Source organism: Salvelinus alpinus, chromosome 7 (assembly GCF_045679555.1).
Source record: "Salvelinus alpinus chromosome 7, SLU_Salpinus.1, whole genome shotgun sequence".
Classification (NCBI taxonomy): domain Eukaryota; kingdom Metazoa; phylum Chordata; class Actinopteri; order Salmoniformes; family Salmonidae; genus Salvelinus; species Salvelinus alpinus.
This window is the reverse complement of record NC_092092.1, coordinates 35,131,905-35,153,242: the sequence shown is the minus strand read 5'-3', so window position 1 is coordinate 35,153,242 and position 21,338 is coordinate 35,131,905. Positions and strand designations below refer to the sequence as shown.

Here is a 21,338-nt window from a genome sequence, read left to right as displayed (position 1 = left end):
CACATCATTTTTCCATAAATCTCCATCGACAGTGTCTGCAGTCGCCCTAGACCCAGGGACATCACTAGGGGAAAGCAATCTATACCAATTTTCCCCCCACATTTCAAGGAACATGCAAATTCAGCGCTGATGTTATTCTTAAACATATCTAATGCGTAATTAAACGTCTCGTGTTCGGGGCGTATTACAAATCAATAGCAGATATGGTCAGCAAATTTGAAATAAGAAAGTAGAGACTGCTATCAAAATCAAACACAGAAATACCGTTTAACATTAGCATAATCTCTGTCCAACATACAGTACTTCATATTCAACACACTGTGATGTGTAAAGAAGTGGCCACACATGGATAGAAATCTCAAAACATGAATGTGTTTCAAACAAACAGAAAGCTACAGTATGTGACTAAACAAAAGCATGACTACAACATCTTTAGTGTAATTTTCCCCATATGTCATTCTAAGACTTGACATACTGTAACTCAAAGATGGCTCTGACTAATTAGACAATGCTTCAGTCACAAACCCCTCATTAAGTCATTCAACAGGCAAAGAGTTACCTCACAACTGTCCTTATTAATGCATGTTTCTGAAGCCTAACCAGCCTAACCTGGCTTGCTATGAGAGGAAGTCTTCTGATCGGAAACAGAGATTTAACTGCCTAGACTTGACCTTTTCTGTCAGTCTTTTGTTCCCCGCGACTGAACTGGGCTCATGCTCAGACTGCAAAACAGGGGTTATAACAAATTACCCACAATATTCCCTGGGCACAGAGGGGAACAGCCTATGGCAGCAGCCTGCTGAGAGCTAAGCCAAACAGTCTGCTGCCACAATTATTCCAGCTATAATTCATTAATAAATTAGGTTTACTCACGCTATTACTCTAAGTGGGTGGTTTGTTCGGGAAAACAGCGAGTGAGTATAGCGTATCGGTTACCTGTAATACTGTTTCCCCTGGCTGAACGTCTGTGTAAAGATTCACACTGTAGGAGGAGTTGAGGAAGGTTGGTGTGTTGTCGTTGGCATCAATCACTGTGATATGAACGGTCACTGTAGGGCTCTCCTGAACTCCGTCTGAAGCCATCATCTATAGAGAAGAGAGAGGGGGGGGGAGGGGGGGGGGGCAGGAGGGAGAGAGAGACAGACAGAGATAGATAGAAAAGGAAGGAACGAAGGAGAGATAAGGGGAGCCGGGGAGAGAGCGAGAGAGAAAGAGAAATGATCAAACACCTTCAGAGAAACCATTGAGGAATGAGCTTTTGAACAGCCTGTTGAGGATATCTAGGAAACAGTCAAACAATGCTAATGCATGACATCCTGTATGTATACAGTAGAGACACTATATAACCCATGACATGTTCTGTCATGTCACGAACAACGGGTTAGACCCTGAGAGTCACAGTCACAGGAGAGAAAAGGAAGACAAGGATGGTGACCAATGGTAAAAAAAAAAGCAAGATTGAGAGCAATAACCTTACTAAAAAATCCCTTTACGCAGGCTTTAGAGATATTCATTCATCACACTGACTAAACAGGGCCTATTGGCTTAAAAACTACTTACAGTAATGAACACTACAATGCTCTTACAACTCCAATCATGATTGGCATACCAATGTTGCTTTTTCATTAGATAAAGTGAACAGACCCTTTAATGTGCCTTTGCTAATTAATACTCTTAAGCTTCACTAATGTGTGTGTGTGTGTGTGTGTGTGTGTGTGTGTGTGTGTGTGTGTGTGTGTGTGTGTGTGTGTGTGTGTGTGTGTGTGTGTGTGTGTGTGTGTATCTGACTGTGAACTTCCACATAGAACACAACCGATCACATGGATAAAACAAGACTAACATAGAGGCTTAAAAAAAAGAAAGAACATACTAACAAGCGTCAAACAGCGAGAAAAGCACAGTGATCCTCAGTTGAGCCGGAGATAAAACACCATTTGTCCCACTGGGATGTTCAAAGCTCTCCCCATTAACTTTTCGAATTAAAGCGACTTATTTGGCCACCGTTGTGATCTTCCCCGCAAAACAATGGAGGAAGTAGCTAACTAAAAAAGCCCACAGGTAAACACAGTGGTAAGTGCTAGTGAAAACCGGAATCCAGAGACATCCCTTTAGCATTTCTTCATGTCTATGGTGCTGAGCGACACCGCACGTCAAAGTCTTGACAGGATAGCGCTGCGGGCTCCTCCACTGTTCCAGCAGGATGCGGTGGTGGGGAGAGAAGGGGTTGTTCTCTCCTCTGAGTTTCCGGTGCAATGCTCTACCCGTGACATTATGAGGCTCTTGTCTCCGTTTTAGTCGGAGACGAGTCAGCACTATAAAAACCTCTACCAGCTCCCAACAACATAACAGTACAAATCCTCTAGGCAAGACAGAGGCAAAATGATTATTTTAAGCACTAAGCCATCATTAGGTGGGTAGTGTTTGTTGTAGCTGTGGTTGTATTTTGACTGGCAGGAAGGGTCTTGCGGGGTGGGGTAGCATAACAGATTCAGTGCCATTTTGTCATTTGAATGAAATCAAGTAAACATACTCTGACTGAATATGTATCGGAATTAAAACCCATCGAGACACATCCACATGGATATCTTCATGGTAATGATGGAGAGGGGAAACACATTGAGGCGCTGACTGACTGGGAAGCATTCGTATGTGAGAGGGATCCATAATTTAACTCCGCATAGTATCAGGATGGGTTGGACTGACTCTCAGAAGCCTTCCCAGACAAGCGTGCTTGTTCTCAGTGTTTTAATCATTCTGTGACTGCCAGGACAAGGCCAACTCCAAGTGATCGAAATGCGAACAGAATATTAAATCCACGTCCCCCAGAATTAGGGCTGAAGGGAGCAGCACCCCAATATTTGCATTCAGAGAAGTCTTCTGGATCTTCTTTGCACTATTATTTCACATTCTGATGGTTTGAGACGAAAACAGAGTTGATCCTGCTCTTGAATTACAAACAGACACACAAGCCTCAATATTTAGAGAAAAAAGTATTAGCATATAGCCAGACAGTCACAGTCAATCGATATAACATTGCCTTATCAATAAGAATGGTGCCGGAGGGGATGGATGCCATTTTACGGGCTGTTTGTAACTTATTTTGTGCATAATGTTGATGCTACCGTCTCTTATGACCGAAAAGAGCTTCTGGATATCAGAACAGGGATTACTCACCTCGAACTGGACAAAGATTATATAATGTTGCTCCCAGACAAGGCCCAAATCCCTGCCATTTGCATAAAGAAAATAAGGAAATACAGGGGGCGGAGATCAGGGTGCCTTGTGAGAATTCAGCGGCAAGAGGGTAACCCGCCTCTACCATCCATTCTATTGGCCAACGTGCAATCACTGGTGAATAAACTGGATGAGCTCCGTTCGAGACTATGCCACCAACGGGACATTAAAAACTGTAATATCTTATGTTCCACTGAGTCGTGGCTGAATGATGACACGGATAATACACAGTTGGCTGAGTTTTCCATGCATCGGCAGGACAAAACAGCTACGTCCGGTAAGACGAGGGGTGTGGGTATGTGTCTATTTGTCAATAATAATTGGTGAGCGATGTCTAATATTAAGGTATTATGTATAGTAGTAGTACCATCAACAGACAGCAGGGGGCAGTATTGCTCACCTGAGGTAGAGTACTTCTTAATAAGCTGTAGACTACACTATCTACCAAGAGAGTTTTCATCTATATTTTTTGTAGCCGTCGATTTACCAACACAAACGAATGCTGGCAGTAAGACCGCACTCAATGAGCTGTATAAGGCCATAAGCAAACAAGAAAATGCTCATCCAGAAGCGGCGCTCCTAGTGGCCGGGGACTTTAATGCAGGCAAACTTAAATCCGTTTTACCTAATTTCTACCAGCATGTCAAATGTGCAACCAGAGGGGAACAAATCTCTAGACCAACTTTACTCCACACACAGAGACACATATAAACCTTTCCCTCACCCTCCATTTGGAAAATCTGACCATAATTCTATCCTCCTGATTCCTGCTTACTAGCAAAAACTATAGCGGGAAGTACCAGTGACTCGCTCAATACAGAAGTGGTCAGACGACGAGGATGCTACGCTACAGGACTGTTTTGCTAGCACAGACTAGAATATGTTACGGGATTCATCCAATGGCATTGAGGAGTATACCACCTCAGTCACTGGCTTCATCAATAAGTGCATCAACTACATTGTTCCAAAAGTGACCGTACGTACATATTCCAACCAGAAGCCATGGATTACAGGCAACATCATAACCGAGCTAAAGGCTAGAGCTGCTGCTTTCAAGGAGCGGGACACAAATCCAGAGGCTTATAAGAAATCCTGCTATGCCCCCGCAATGCCTTCAGACGAACCATCAAGCAGGCAAAGCGTCAATACAGGATTAAGATTGAATGGTCGGATGTGGAAGGGCTTGAAAAATATTACAGACTACAAAGGGAAACCCAGCCGCGAGCTGCCCAGTGTTGTGAGCCTACCCGACGGGCTAAATGCCTTTTATGCTCGCTTTGAGGCAAGCAACACTGAAGCATACATGAGAGCACCAGGTGTTCCGGACAACTGTGTGATCACGCTCTCCATAGGTGATGTGAGCAAGAATTTTAAACAGGTCAACATTCACAAGGCTGCGGGGCCAGACGGATTACCAGGACGCGTACCTAGAGCATGCGTGGACCAACTGGCAAGTGTCTTCACTGACATTTTCTTTTTTTTTACCCCCCTTTTTCTCCCCAATTTCGTGGTATCCAATTGTTAGTAGTTACTGTTATGTCTCATCGCTACAACTCCCGTACGGGCTCCGGAGAAACGAAGGTCGAGAGTCATGCGTCCTCCGAAACACAACCCAACCAAGCCGCACTGCTTGTTAACACAGCGCGCATCCAACCCGGAAGCCAGCCGCACCAATGTGTCGGAAACACCGTACACCTGGCGAACTGGTCAGCGTGCACTGCGCCTGGCCCGCCACAGGAGTCGCTAGTGTGCAATGAGACAAGGATATCCCTACCGGCCAAACCCTCCCTAACCCGGACGACGCTAGGCCAATTGTGCGTCGCCCCATGGACCTCCCGGTCGCAGCCGGCTGCGACAGAGCTTGGGCTCGAACCCAGATTCTCTGGTGGCACAGCTAGCACAGCTAGCACTGCGATGCAGTGCCTTAGACCACTGTGCCACCCGGGAGGCCCTATCACTGACATTTTCAACCTCTCCCTGACCGAGTCTGTAATACCTACATTATTCAAGCAGACTACCATAGTACCTGTGCCCAAGAAAGCGAAGGTAACCTGCCTAAATTACTACCACCCCGTAGCACTCATGTCAGTAGCAATGAAGTGCTTTGAAAGGCTGGTCATGGCTCACATCAACACCATCATCCAGGAAACCCTAGACACACTCCAATTCGCATACTCAGGGGTGTGTGCTTAGTCCCCTCCTCTACTCCCTGTTCTCCCACGACTGCGTGGCCAAGCACGACTCCAACACCATCATTAAGATTGCTGACGACACAGCGGTGGTAAGCCTGATCACTGACAACGATGAGACAGCCATTTGGGAGGTCAGAGAACTGGCAGTGTAGTACCAGAAAAACAATATCTCCCTCAACGTGAGCAAGACAAAGGAGATGATCGTGGACAACAGGAAAAGGAAGGCCGAACACGCCCCCATTCACATTGACGGGGCTATAGTGGAGCGGGTTGAGAGTTTCAAGTTCCTTGGTGTCCACATCACCAACAAACTATCATGGTCCAAACACACCATGAAAGTTGTGAAGAGGGCACGACAACGCCTTTTCCCCCTCAAGAGACTGAAAAGATTTGGCATGGGTCCCCAGATCCTCAATAAGTTATACAGCTGCACCATCGAGAGCATCCTGACCGGTTGCATCACCGCCTGGTATGGCAACTGCTCGGCATCTGACAGTACAGCCCAGTACATCGCTGGGGCCAAGCTTCCGCCATCCAGGACCTATATACTAGGCGGTGTCAGAGGAGGGACCAAAAATGGTCATAGTCAATTGTCAAAGTCATAGACTGTTCTCTCTGTTACCACATGGCAAGCGATACCAGAGCGCCAAGTCTAGGTCTAAAAAGCTCCTTAACAGCTTCTACCTCAAGCCATTAAACTGGTCAACAATTAATCAAATGGCCACCCGGAGTATTTGCATTGACATTTGTTTTTACACTGCTGCTACTCACTGTTTATTATCTATACAGTCACTTTACCCATGCACAAATTACTTTGACTAACCTGTACCCCCGCACATTGACTTGGTACTGTACCCCCTGTATATAGCCTCCTTGTTGTTATTGTATTGTGTTACTTAAAAAAAATATATATATATATATATATTCTTAAGTTTATTTCCTTAAAACTGCATTGTTGGTTAAGGGCTTGCAAGTAAGCATTTCACAGTAAAGTCTACACCTGTTGTAATTCTGCGGATGTGACAAATAATATTGGATTTGATTTCATTTGGATTTTATCAGATTGCTAAAAAAAATAAGGTCTCTCAATTCTAAAAACAGAGTGGTAAGGTGAGCAGGATAAATGGAACTCCAAAACCTCCAAAGTTCTTAGGACAAATTCCAATTATGGTTTCTGATGACATGGCACTTGGCAATTTCAGAGCCTGACAAGACTACGGCTCTCAGGCTGAATGATACAGCTGTTAGGTGACATTTCTTCTAATAAACAGGTCTATCTGATCCAGAGGGAACAGCGAATAACCCAGTGCCAGTTTGAGCTGAGGGAAGAATACATCATCAAACATACTGAGGAATAGTACTGAGGTTAGCAGTGTGCTGTGCTGTGCTGACCTGTGTGTTGCTGTGCTGTTCTCTGCTGAGCTGAACTATTCTGTTCTGAGCTGTGCTACGCTTAACTGTTTTGCGCTGAACTCTGCTGCGCTGTGCTGTTCTGTGTTATGCAGTGAACTATACTGAGCTGTTCTGTGTTATGCAGTGAACTATACTGAGCTGTTCTGTGTTATGCAGTGAACTATAATGGGCTGTTCTGTGCTGAGCTACGCTGTTCTGAGCTGTGCTGTGCTGTACTTTACAGTTCTGTGCTGAACCCTGCTGTGCTGTGCTGGACTGTGCTCTGCTGTGCTGGGCTGGACTGTGCTCTGCTGTCCTGTGCTGTCCTGTGCTGTCCTGTGCTGTGCTTTATCATGGTCTTCCAGCTGGTAACAGTGCACTAGCCAGCAGCAGAGACTATTACTCTTGAATGAAAGCTCAGTTGTTGGTGAGTATTGGTTTCATTATTGAAACTTTGTAGGTGCTGGCTCAGGGGATTGCACAAATACTTAATGAGAGAGGCTACCGCATCACATTACATTAATGATTCACTTTTATCTTTTAGCACAATAACATTTTTCAACGAGTGCTTTTACAGTGATTGCTTTCACTTTTTACTTACATATCGGGCGGAGTATGTAAGCCTACACAAAAACGCTCAGACACACACACACACACACGCACACACACACACACACACACACACACACACACACACACACACACACACACACACACACACACACACACACACACACACACACACACACACACACACACACACACACACACACACACACACACACACACACACACACACACACACACACACACACACACACACACTACATCAAATACAGGCCCTGTGCCAACTGGTTGTCTGGGCAGAGGGAAGCGGGAGACTTCGGTGTGAGCAACAATAGAGTATCATTACTTGAAGACAAACACCATTGTTCTATCCCAATGGTCATAAAGTTTGGGGAAAGAGTGTGATGCACTCCATCATTACCAGATTAAAACAAAAATAACCCTGAGGATACGATGTGGAAGACATTTTTTGCAAAGGATAGGACCGTCTCGTACAAAGAAAAAAATAACAAATTGGCCAGAAATTGGCAAACAAGTTACTATGGGGATAAAAATCCCAGCTATGAATTTCAAGGAGCAAGAAAATAAGTATCTTGCTGATTCAATAGTGTATATGTAATAGTACTGTAATGATATACCTATTGCCATTCTAGCAGTGTTCATGAGCTTGCTACAAGACATACTGTATATGGGCATTAAAGGACAAGTGACTGAATTCCAGTTTACGATGTACTATTTTGTTTGACAGGTGCTAACTTAATTGTGGGGGGAGAAGAAGAGAGAGAGAGAGATAGAGAGAGAGTAGTGTCAGCTAGAGCTAGCCTTACCGTGAACGTGTAGCTGTCCTGCTCTTCACGGTCCACGGGCTTCAGCAGTGTCAGGTAGCGAGTAATCCCCGAAGGTGTCAACATGAAGATTGTGTTGTAGTTGTCCAAGGATATCTGCACCATGGGATCTTTCATCTTCAAGGGAAGGGAAATAAATCACAGAATTTTTATTGGCAACAACAAGTCCACAAACAACAACTGACTGACTGGAGTGCCATTGATGAAAGCAAGGTGATGAAACCTCGTCAGTCCGTTTCAAATACACGTTTTGGAGACAAAAGGAAATATATGTGAGGATAAACACTCATAACAGTTGAACTATGAAGTCGTCTCACAGTTTTCATTTCTTTGCCTATCAAACCATTTAGTTTCCATGAAATCCAGCGTGGTGTGGAATGACAATGAAAAACAATTACACAGCTCTTTGTACAATATTACCATGGAACTGATGTTGGCATCCGTATCATATTTCCATGACAAAGTATACTAAGGGTTTGTTGTTATCAATGCACTTTCTGTCCACGGTATCTGTATGGCTGTGTTGCGGGGTCTGTTGTGACAATCTAAACGGGCTTTCGAATGTTAAACCCCATACCTTTCCCTAATTCATCTGAAGCCCTGCAAGGCTTTGTAGTCCTTGTGTCGTGGTTGTGTTCTGCACACACAGCAACACCTGGATACATTTGTGTATGAATACAGACCAATAATGAAAAGTCCAACCTTATCCACTGCCTACCCCTGCAATAATAGCGTCCGCATCCGTAATGGCACCCTATTTACTATATAGTGCACTATTTTTTGAACAGAGCCCTATAGGAATCTCTATGGACCCTGGTTGAAAGTAGGGCACTATAGTGATTCGTTTACCATTTGATAAGCAAGCCAGTCCTTTTAATACAGGCCCATTCCAGACAGGCGACAGCCTTCATTACTAATATGCACCCCTCAGCACTGTGGATATTGTTGATGCTGCTTTAGAGGATATTGAACTTACACCGCTGCCCCTCCGGACGGAGGGAGACATAAATAAATTGAGCTGCGGCAAATAAAAGTAATTCGAATAATAATCACCACAGACACTTAACAAATGGCTGGGTGTTAGTAGAGGTCCTCTCTCCCAAAGCCCCCGCACGGTGGGAGTTGACACAGCTTCCATCAGCATGAGGTTTCCCAAAATAATACAACCCACATTGACTTTAGCCTGCTCCAGATCGGCATGTGAGAAACAAACTAGACCAGGCTAAACCCAGAGTATATACGTATAAACAGCACATATGGCACTAGTAACAACTATACACAACTATATGCCTTATCAATGTAATACAGGCATCCATTTACTGTGGGAAACAAGTACCTCAGGTCAGAGAAAAATAGATAATTGCACTTCAAAGTCTAACCAAGCTAGCTACAAATTTAAACAAGAATCTATAAACAAGGCGTGAAGCGGAAATCATGTAAATAGAAGAATTGGATAGTTTGAAAAAAGAGGCTGCTCAGCAGAAAAAGAGAGAAAGAGAACTTCCCACTAGTAATCACCAATCACTAATGCATTGGCTAATAGCTACAGGTTCATCACCAGGGAGGAGCTGAATTAGGAGAACAAACCAAAAAGTGTGATTGGACAACCTGCTCAACCAATGAGAACTTGGAGATGGTGTTAAAATCACGTTAAAATGAAAGCCATGCATGTTTTTTTCTGATTAATTCCTATAGTATCATCTTGAAAGCCAAATATCTTATTTGCAGCTGACATGCTTGGATCCTGGAACTCGACCTAGACAGTCACTTGATTCTATGTACTGTAACAAGATTAGCTCTTAACCTCTCTGCTCTCAACCTCTCTGTTCTCTTATCAAGATCTACAGCACTATTCTGAAGAGAGAGTGAGTGCGAATTTAAATATTTTTTTTATTTCACCTTTATTTAACCAGGTAGGCTAGTTAAGAACAAGTTCTCATTTACAACTGCGGCCTGGCCAAGATAAAGCAAAGCAGTGTGACACAAACAACAACACAGAGTTACACATGGAATAAACAAATATACAGTCAATAATACAATAGAGAAAGTCTATATACACATCACAATCGCTGGAATTGATATGTAGACTAGAGGTCGACCGATTAATCGGCATGGCCGATTTCAAGTTTTCATAACAATCAGCATTTTTGGACGCTGATTATGGCCGATTACATTACATTCCACGAGGAAACTGCGTGGCAGGTTGACCACCTGTTACGCGAGTGCAGCAGGAACCAAGGTAAGTTGCTAGCTAGCATTAAACTTATCTTATAAAAAAACAATGAATCTTCACATAATCACTAGTTAACTACACATGGTTGATGATATTACTAGTTTAACTAATCCAGGCACTTGTCATCTCCCGTCTGGATTACTGCAACTCGCTGTTGGCTGGGCTCCCTGCCTGTGCGATTAAACCCCTACAACTCATCCAGAACGCCGCAGCCCGTCTGGTGTTCAACCTTCCCAAGTTCTCTCACGTCACCCCGCTCCTCCGCTCTCTCCACTGGCTTCCAGTTGAAGCTCGCATCCGCTACAAGACCATGGTGCTTGCCTACGGAGCTGTGAGGGGAACGGCACCTCCGTACCTTCAGGCTCTGATCAGGCCCTACATCCAAACAAGGGCACTGCGTTCATCCACCTCTGGCCTGCTCGCCTCCCTACCTCTGAGGAAGTACAGCTCCCGCTCAGCCCAGTCAAAACTGTTCGCTGCTCTGGCACCCCAATGGTGGAACAAACTCCCCCACGACGCCAGGTCAGCGGAATCAATCACCACCTTCCGGAGACACCTGAAACCCCACCTCTTTAAGGAATACCTAGGATAGGATAAAGTAATCCTTCTAACCCCCCCCTTAGAGTTAGATGCACTATTGTAAAGTGGTTGTTCCACTGGACATCATAAGGTGGATGCACCAACTTGTAAGTCGCTCTGGATAAGAGCGTCTGCTAAATGACTTAAATGTAAATGTAAATGTAAATGTAAATATACAGTGTGTGCAAATGAGGCAGGATAAGGGGGGTAGTAGGCCATAGTGGGGGAATTATTACAGTATGGCAAATTAAACACTGGGGTGATAGATGTGCAGAAGATGAGTGTGCAAGTAGCGGTACTGGGGTGCAAAGGAGCAAAATAAATAACAATATGGTGATGAGGTAGTTGGATGGGCTATTTACAGATTGGCTATGTACAGGTGCAGTGATCTGTGAGCTGCTCTGACAGATGGTGCTTAAAGCTAGTGAGGGAGATATGAGTCTCCAGCTTCAGTGATTTTTGCAGTTCGTTCCAGTCACTGGCAGCAGAGAACTGGAAGGAAAGGCGGCCGAAGGAGGAATTGGCTTTGGGGTTGACCAGTGAAATATACCTGCTGGAGCGCGTACTGTGGGTGGGTGCTGCTATCGTGACCAGTGAGCTGAGATAAGGCAGGGCATTACCTAGCAGGGTCTTGTAGATGACCTGGAGCCAGTGGGTTTGGCGTCGGATATGAAGTGAGGGCCAGCCAACGAAAGCATACAGGTCGCAGTGGTGGGTAGTATATGGGGCTTTGGTGACAAAACGGATGGCACTGTGATAGACTGCATACAATTTGCTGAGTAGAGTGTTGGAGGCTATTTTGTAAATGGCTTTGCCAAAGTCAAGGATCGGAAGGATGGTCAGTTTTACTAGGGTATGTTTGGCAGCATGAGTGAAGGAAGCTTTGTTGCGAAATAGGAAGCCGATTCTAGATTTAATTTTGGATTGGATTGGAGAGTCTGGAAGGAGAGTTTACAGTCTAACCAGACACCTAGGTATTTGTAGTTGTCCACATATTTTAAGTCAGGTGGGTAGGTGTGGGCAGCGATCGGTTGAAGAGCATGCATTTAGTTTTGCTTGCATTTAAGAGCAGTTGGAGGTCACGGAAGGAGAGTTGTATGGCATTGAAGCTCGTCTGGAGGTTAGTTAACACAGTGTCCAAAGAAGGGCCAGAAGTATACAGAATGGTGTTGTCTGCGTAGAGGTGGATCAGATAATCACCAGCAGCAAGAGCGACATCATTGATGTATACAGAGAAAATAGTCGGTGTGAGGATTGAACCATGTGGCACCACCATAGAGACTGCCAGAGGTCCGGACAACAGGCCCCCGATTTGACACACTGAACTCTATCTGAGAAGTAGTTGGTGAACCAGGCGAGGCAGTCATTTGAGAAACCAAGGCTGTTGAGTCTGCCGATAAGAATATGGTGATTGACAGAGTCGAAAGCCTTGGCCAGGTCAATGAATACGGCTGCACAGTATTGTCTCTTATCGATGGCGGTTATGATGTCATTTAGGACCTGGAGGGTGGCTGAAGTGCACCTATGACCAGCTCGGAAACCAGATTGCATAGCGGAGAAGGTACGGTGGGATTCGAAATGGTCGGTGATCTGTTTGTTAACTTGGCTTTCGAAGACCTTAGAAAGGCAGGGCAGGATAGATATAGGTGAGAAGCAGTTTGGGTCTAGAGTGTCTCCCCCTTTTGAAGAGGGGAATGACCGCGGCAGCTTTCCAATCTTTGGGGATCTCAGACGATACGAAAGAGAGGTTAAACAAGCTAGTAATAGGGGTTGCTCAACTTCGGCGGATAATTTTAGGAAGAGAGGGTGCAGATTGTCTAGCCCTGCTGATCTGTAGGGGTCCAGATATTGCAGCTCTTTTAGAACATCAGCTATTTGGATTTGGGTAAAGGAGAAATGGGGGAGGCTTGGGCAAGTTGCAGTGAGGGGTGCAGGGCTGTTGATCGGGGTAGGGGTAGCCAGGTGGAAAGCATGGACAGCCGTAGAAAAAAGCTTATTGAAATTCTCAATTATCGTGGATTTATCGGTGGTGACAGTGTTTCCTAGCCTAAGTGCAGTGGGCAGCTGGGAGGAGGTGCTCTTATTCTCCATGGACTTTACAGTGTCCCAGAACTTTTTGGAGTGCATCAAAGCGGGGACCGAGAGACTGAAAAACAGCTTCTATCTCAAGGCCATCAGACTGTTAAACAGCCATCACTAACATTGAGTGGCTACTGCCAACATACTGACTCATCTCTAGCCACTTTAATTAATACAAATTGGATGTAATAAATGTATCACTAGCCACTTTAAACAATGCCACTTTATATAATGTTTACATACCCTACATTACTCATCTCATATGTATATACTGTACTCTATACCATCTACTGCATCTTGCCTATGCCGTTAGGCCATCGCTCATCCATATATTTTTATGTACATATTCTTATTCATTCCTTTACACTTGTGTGTATAAGGTAGTTGTTGTGAAATTGTTAGATATTATTGCATGGTCGGAACAAGAAGCACAAGCATTTCACAACACTCGCATTAACATCTCCTAAGCATGTGTATATGACATATACAATTTGATTTGATTTGAGTTAGTGCTACAGAATGCAAATTTCTGTTTGAAAAAGCTAGCCTTTGCTTTCCTAACTGCCTGTGTATATTGGTTCCTAACTTCCCTGAAAAGTTGCATATCGCGGGGGCTATTCGATGCTAATGCAGTACGCCACAGGATGTTTTTGTGCTGGTAAAGGGCAGTCAGGTCTGGAGTGAACCAAGGGCTATATCTGTTCCTGGTTGTACATTTTTTGAATGGGGCATGCTTATTTAAGATGGTGAGGAAAGCACTTTTAAAGGATAACCAGGCATCCTCTACTGATGGAATGAGGTCAATATCATTCCAAGATACCCTAGCCAGGTCGATTAGGAAGGCCTGCTCGCTGAAGTGTTTTAGGGAGCGTTTGACAGTGATGAGGGGTGGTCGCATGACCGCAGACCCATTACGGACGCAGGCAATGAGGCAGGGATCGCTGAGATTCTGGTTGAAGACAGCAGAGGTGTATTTGGAGGGCAGGTTGGTTAGGATGATATCTATGAGGGTGCCTGTGTTTACAGATTTGGGGTTGTACCTGGTGGGTTAATTGATCATTTGTGTGAGATTGAGAGCATCAAGCTTAGATTGTAGGATGGCTGGGGTGTTAAGCATGTCCCAGTTTAGGTCACCTAGAAGAAAGTCTGTTGTGGCCCCCTCGTGCTGTGACGTCGGCAGACAGATCTGCAGGGCTCCGTGTGGTAAACCAATTGGCAAAATATGTATATCGGCCAAAGAATTTGTCCGATAGGACTCTTATGCTAACAGTCCGATGTGCTCTAGACAGCTAGCGGGCCGCGGCTAGCAGGCTAGCAGGTGGGCATTCAGGGTACGTCGCGACGGAGGAGTCAGTTGAAAAACCCCCTAGAGCGGAATTAGGTCGGTGAATGAATGACTGAAATAATGAATAAATGAATGAATAAATGAATGAATGAACGAAGAGACTGTTCGGCTATGGGGTCTTACCTCCTCAATGTCGTTGTCCAGAACCTTGATGCCCAGGGGGGTGGTGAGGCTGACGTCGGCGAACAATGTGGTGCCCACTGGCGCTGACTCGATGATGAAGCCCTGGTATGTGGTGTCTTGAAAGTATGGTGCCTGGTTGTTCTCATCCAGAACCTCGATCTGGAGGTTAGCAAACGCAGGCAGGGGGTGGCCGTTGTCCTGCTCTGCCTGGAAAACAGAAAACGTAAATCTGTGTTCTTATTGGACACGTTCAGGTGGCACCTTCCAGATTCACTTCACCTTCATGAACATGACTGAGAACTACTCAATAAGTGCATGCATGCAGCACTGAGGGTTTCAAAACTCTTTCCTTACAGCACAAGTCATGCTGGGTTCGTGGACTAAGCTTTCCAAAGACAACTGATAAAAAAAAATGGGGTTGAATCCAACACAAGGATACAGAAAATAACCAATTGGAATAACATTTGATGATTTCGACAGCAATCTTTGTGAGTGATACTTATTATTCCTTTGTAATCATATTCCTTTCCAACAAACATGGAAGTACACTGGAAACTCATTCATTCTAGCAGGGCTGTTTGTTCTCTCCATCAGTGATGTTGATCTAATCTATTGCCAATCAGCACGGTTGTGTCAATACAGAGTAATGAAACCGCCTTTACAATTATTGATCATAACAACATAGAGAGAGAGGGGAGGGTGACTGCTGGGCCCTTCACAACAACAAAAAAAACACTTTATATGACTGATGACCAAATTAATTCCTTCATTTTTCAGCCTTTTCAGACGGTTTTGTCATTATCCCTCCTCCTCCATAATTGATTACTAATAATTGACCCGTGTCTATAAATTCACCTGTTTTACGTGAACTAATTGAGATGGTGGTCGCCAGTCCTAGAATAGCCTAAACCACGTCCTGTTGAACTCCGTATGATGTCTCGTGTCCAGTCTTATTTTTCAAATAGCTGATTGTCCACACTAAACGAAGCGTTACATCGGTGGCACCTGTGTTCTCGTTTTGCGTTTTTTTATGACTGTGGAACCGAATATCTGCTGACACGTGGCTAAATGCTAGCTAGCGTAACGAAGCAGCATCGGACAAATGTTATTCTCATTTGCAGTGCACCATCATCTCTCTCACTGCTAGCTGTCGGACAAGTGAAGCATGAGTATTGGACAGTATTGGGGAAGCTACTCTGAAAATATAGTTTATCAAGTTACAAATTACTTCACACTGGAAGAAGTTAAGTTGCACGAAAGCTAACCTTGAAAAAAATATACTTTGAAAAAGTAGGTCATTACATCCAAAGTATATACTTTGTGAAAAATGATTATATCTAAATCTGAAATGTCATACACTACAAAATGCAAGAACAGATCACTATGGAGTCAGACGTTAACAGAATGTGTCATTTTGCCTATTAAACACAAAAAGTAGAGTAGTTTCATTAGGTAGCTACACCCCTCTTGTTGCGAGAGAATATATTATGCAGTTCAAAGCTTATTTCTTGCAAGTCTACACATTTTGTCAAGGGGTGCAAATACATTTGTGCAGTTTTAAATCTAATCGTCATGCAATTCTATACATTTTGTCATGTCTAATGTGCATTCATGTGCTATTTAAATTACTTGAATATTACTACAAAATATATGGCCTAAAAAAACGGCCTTAAAAACATTAGCTGACAATGGCTAGATGACATTACTGACAAGTTATAAAAAGCTCTCTAAGGCACATGTGTCAAACTCATTCCATGGAGGGTCAAGTAGCTGAGAGAGTTTGCTCAACCCTTTGCTCAACCCTACTCGATTGATGAATTAAGGTCGCTAATTATTAAGGAACTCCCCTCACCTGGTTGTCTAGGTCTTAATTGAAAAGAAAAGAAAAAAAACACGCAGACACTCTGCCCTCCGTGGAAGGAGTTTGACACCACTGCTCTAAGATATGCAATGACTGACGTGACAAAAGGAACTGATGATGCACTACCCAAAATTTCGAAATTGCACCTTGTGTATTTTACTAGTAGTGTAGCTCAGTGGTTCCCAAACTGTGGCGTGCAGACCCCTCGCGCACCCTACCCACAGGTTGGGAATCACTGAGCTACACCACTACACGGCAAAAAAGTTATTAACTACCTGAAAACACTACTACATGTAGTTCACTACTCCCCACCATTGGTATTGGACTGTCCACCTGTCTACAACGGCATTACCAACTAAATATTTGTTTTACCGAGACTTTTACACATCTTGAAATGTACTTTTGCTTAGTGGACGTAAATGGGGCTTCTCCTGCCACTCTTTGCGGGCCCGAGCCTTGGATTCTACAACTTGGATGAGAGAACGATTCTAGCTACGTGGCTGCATGGGGGCGCACTCGAGCGGGATGACTCTGCTTTCCGACGGCTGGTTATCCATAAAGGATGAATGGAGTTGCCTACCTGTGTGCTGCATGGGAGAACTGTTCTACCAGCTTTTGTGTGTGTGTGTGTGTGTGTGTCTTTTTGTGTCAGTATGAAAATGGAAATGATGGAGGCCTTGAGGTCACCACTGCACAGCTGGGCCTGCTGTGTGCATATGGACTATGCATGGGACAGCGAGTCGGTGGTTACACCAACTTTTTTTTTTTAAGACTGAAAAGAGGGACTGATTTTTAATTTACACTGTTGGTGTATTGGCTATTGATATTTTGTATTTTGTCAGTAGCATTTTGTTGTGGAGCTGTACAAAAGAATACAAGTGAAACAAAGTGCTTTTCAAGCAGGCTATTGTGGCAGATTATCATTTTTTGTATCATGGATCTACGAATTACACATTGAAGTATTCCAATATCTGTTCCTAAACAAGTATAGTGTCTAATTTCAATTTATAAAACAAGGATGTTTCTTAGTGGGAGGGGGAAGAATGTAATGATGACAATTGGATGTTCATCATTGATTACTAATGCCTGACCTGTGTCACGTTAACTAACTGTCTCGTGTCCAAGTCTTATCATTATCCTTGGCTGATGGTCCACTCTCCGAACCCTCCAAACGGTGAGCTACTCTAATTTGACTATACATCAAAGTGTCTCGCATTACCATTGGAAAAGCCACTATAGTTTCAGGGTTTACGCGAGTAATGAGGATATATCAATCACAATTTAATTATGATACAGATTATAATATTAATGAAAGCGAACAATATGCCATAGTGTATAATTGCACTTTGATATGGACAGTATCAGTCCAAATTTGGACACACCTACTCATTCAAGGGATTTTCTTTATTTTTTACTATTTTCTACATTGTAGAATAATAGTGAAGACATCAAAACTATGAAATAACACATATGGAATCACATAGTAACCAAAAAAGTGTTAAACAAATCAAAATATATTTTAAATCTGAGATTCTTCAAGGTAGCCACCCTTTGCCTTCATGACAGCTTTGTACACACTTGGCATTCTCTCAACCAGCTTCACCTGGAATGCTTTTCCAACAGCCTTGAAGGAGTTCCCACACATGCTGAGCAATTGCTGGCTGCTTATGCTTCACTCTCCGGTCCAACTCATCCCAAACCATCTCAATTGGGTTGAGGTCGGGGGATTGTGGAGGCCAGGTCATCTGATGCAGCATGCCATCATTCTCATTCTTGGTCAAAATAGCCCTTACACAGCCTGGAGGTGTGTTGAGTCATTGTCCTGTTGAAAAACAAACGATAGTCCCACTAAGCGCAAACCAGATGGGATGGTGTATCGCTGCAGAATGCTGAGGTAGCCATCCTGGTTAAGTGTGCCTTGAAATCTAAATAAATCATTGACAGTGTCACCAGCAAAGCACCATCACACCTCCTCCTCCATGCTTCAGGGTGGGAACCACACATGCAGAGATCATCCGTTCGCTTACTCTGCGTCTCACAAATACACAGCAGTTGGAACCAAAAATCTCAAATTTGGACTCATCAGACCAAAGGACAGATTTCCACCGGACTAATGTCCATTGCTTGTGTTGGCCCAAGGAAGTCTCTTCTTATTATTGGTGTCCTTTAGTAGTGGTTTCATTGCAGTAATTCGACCATGAAGGCCTGATTCACACAGTCTCCTTGTCACGTTCCTGACCTGTTTTCCCTTATTTTGTATGTGTTTAGTTGGTCAGGGCGTGAGTTGGGGTGGGCATTCTATGTTATGTGTTTCTATGTTTGTTTAAATGGGTTGCCTGATATGGTTCTCAATTAGAGGCAGGTGTTTGACATTTCCTCTGATTGAGAACTATATTAAGGTAGGATGTTCTCACTGTTTGTTTGTGGGTGACTGTCTTCCGTGTCTGTATGTATGTTCGTACCACACGGGACTGTAGCGTTTGTTTGTAGTCTGTACCTGTTCGTGCGTTCTTCGTGTATATGTAAGTTCTCATGTTTTAGGTCAGTCTACGTCGTTTTGTTATTTTGTATTATTCAAGTGTTATTTCGTGTTTCGTCGTTTGTTTAATAAATTCATCATGTCTTCATCTACTGCTGCGTTTTGGTCCGACCCTTACTCCTTCTCCTCATCCGAGGAGGAGGAACCAGACAACCGTTACACTCCTCTAAACAGTTGATGTTGAGATGTGTCTTTTACTTGAAATCTGTGAAGCATTTATTTGGGCTTCCTTTCCTGTGGCGGTCGTCATGAGAGCCAGTTTGATCATAGTTTGGTTTTTGCAACTGCACTTGAAGAAACTTTCAAAGTTCTTGAAATGTTCCTATATGTCTTAAAGTAATGTCTCTTTGCTTATTTGAGCTGTTGTTGCCATAATTTGGACTTGGTCTTTTAACAAATAGGGCTATCTTTTGTACTACCTTGTCACAACAAAACTGATTGGCTCAAACGCATTAAGAAGGAAAGACATTCCACAAATGAACTTTTAACAAGGCACCCCTGTTAATAGAAATTCCAGGTGACTACCTCATGAAGCTGGTTGGGAGAATGCCAAGCGTGTGCAAAGCCGTCATCAATGCAAAGAGTGGCTACTTTGAAGAATCTCAAATATAAAATATATTTTGATTTGTTTAATACTTGTTTGGTTACTACGTGATTCCATATGTGTTATTTCATCATTTTGATGTCTTCACTATTATTCTACCATGTAGAAAATAGTAAAAATAAAGAAAAACCCTGGAATGAGTAGGTGTGTACAAACCTTTGACTGGTACTGTATAATTTTCTGAACTATTTGCAATAAAATCTCCAGTTTACTGCATCAAACACCATCCTCCGCTCTGTGCCCATGTCTTGCGATGACTCAACATGGAAGCTAAAGTGTTGTGAGTAACAGCATGGTCCCCATTATCGGCTAGAGGAGTGTGTAACTGTTTAAATATGAAGAGCAACCACTTGTGTCAAAAGCACTTCATGCCTCCCTGGTAGGGGAATATCAAGTCGATTCGTCCCCCTAAGATCTGATTCTAAGACTATACTGACACCTCGTACAGAAAAAAACACATGATTTCCCATGAAATTTCACACATGAAATCATGAATACATGTGAAGTTTCCCAAAACCAGGTTTTCACATGTTTTCAAGTGTCATTTCATATTATCACGTGTTGCTTTACATGTTGTCTGAATGTTATCACATTCATTTCACATAGATCACATGTGATTCACGTGCTTTTGGAACATGTGAAATGCATGTGTGTCTTCCGTAAGGGACCTGCGAGAAGCGATCATATCAAACGGAATGAGAAGCAAATCTAAACTTGCAAAAAAGGCAATTATTGAAATTATTATATCTTCAAAGTGTTCTTCATGGTGCAGAACCAAACGCATACTCCGCAGCTTAATTGAATTACAACGGTGGGATGGTTGACACCAAATTGGATGGTTGACTCCAAATACTCAATTAAGAGTGATTCACATGTACGTCATCATCTCTCAAACCACTCCAATAGTCAATCACATACACTTATCAGTCAAATCTAATGAAAATATGATAGTCATCATTAAAGTACATGTTTCTGTCCACCAGACAACCACAGCGCCCTCCCTCCATTCTCTGAGACTATTCCTGTACAGTATCTGGATCATACTGTGTATCTATATTTAACACAGCCCCCGGGCAGTATAGAGTACCACAGTATGAGTCATAATACCCATAAAACCTAGTGGTCAAATAGGGAAATGGTTCCAATCGTTTTTCCATTTTAGAAACACATAAAATAAGGGCTGGGTTTCGTGTAGTCTTACTCTGGCGTGATGTTTTGATAACCTTGTAAATCTCTCTCGGACAAGGTGACTTTTAAGTTTCTAAAATCCCCTATGGGAAGAATAATTGGTGGGAAAACGATTGGAACCATTTCCCTGTTTGACCGCAAGGTTTTATGGGTATTATGACTCCTCCACTGTGGGGCTCTGTACGAGCTGTATTTGCAGCCTGGCAAGTTCCAACTCAATGAAGCCTGGAAAAAACTTTCCCTAGTTTCCAACACACACACAGATACCTGTAGAAAGATAACCTGTGTTTTTTTTTTCCTTTATAAAAAAAAAAAGAGTATGACCTTTCTCCTCGAGAAGGATTTGCACTCTTTACAGTACCTGTCCTTGGACAGGGCAGACTATAAATGGGGTAACTGCTGAGCTGATCTCTTCCTGTGGTGGGCCACCTTTCTCACTGTTAACACAGTCATTGTGCAGGAGTCACTTCTCATTCACCCAGCCCAGTCTACCTGTCATGTGAGAGGGATCTGTCCAATATCTGGGGGGTAGCTGCCTGCTGCTGAGCTCAGGCTAG

The 21,338-nt window shown here is 43.5% G+C and overlaps 1 protein-coding gene across 1 annotated transcript in view; it reads right to left on the bottom strand.

The window, feature by feature from the left end:
* LOC139580887 (protocadherin-15-like) overlaps window positions 1–21,338 on the bottom strand; it is a 220,646-nt gene that overhangs the window by 87,552 nt on the left and 111,756 nt on the right. The window contains exons 13-15 of the mRNA XM_071410010.1: window positions 14,590–14,796; window positions 8,213–8,347; window positions 937–1,086 (exon numbers count right to left, since the gene is read on the bottom strand). Of these exons, the coding sequence (XP_071266111.1) occupies window positions 937–1,086; window positions 8,213–8,347; window positions 14,590–14,796 (492 nt within the window). The remainder of the gene's footprint in view (window positions 1–936; window positions 1,087–8,212; window positions 8,348–14,589; window positions 14,797–21,338) is intronic.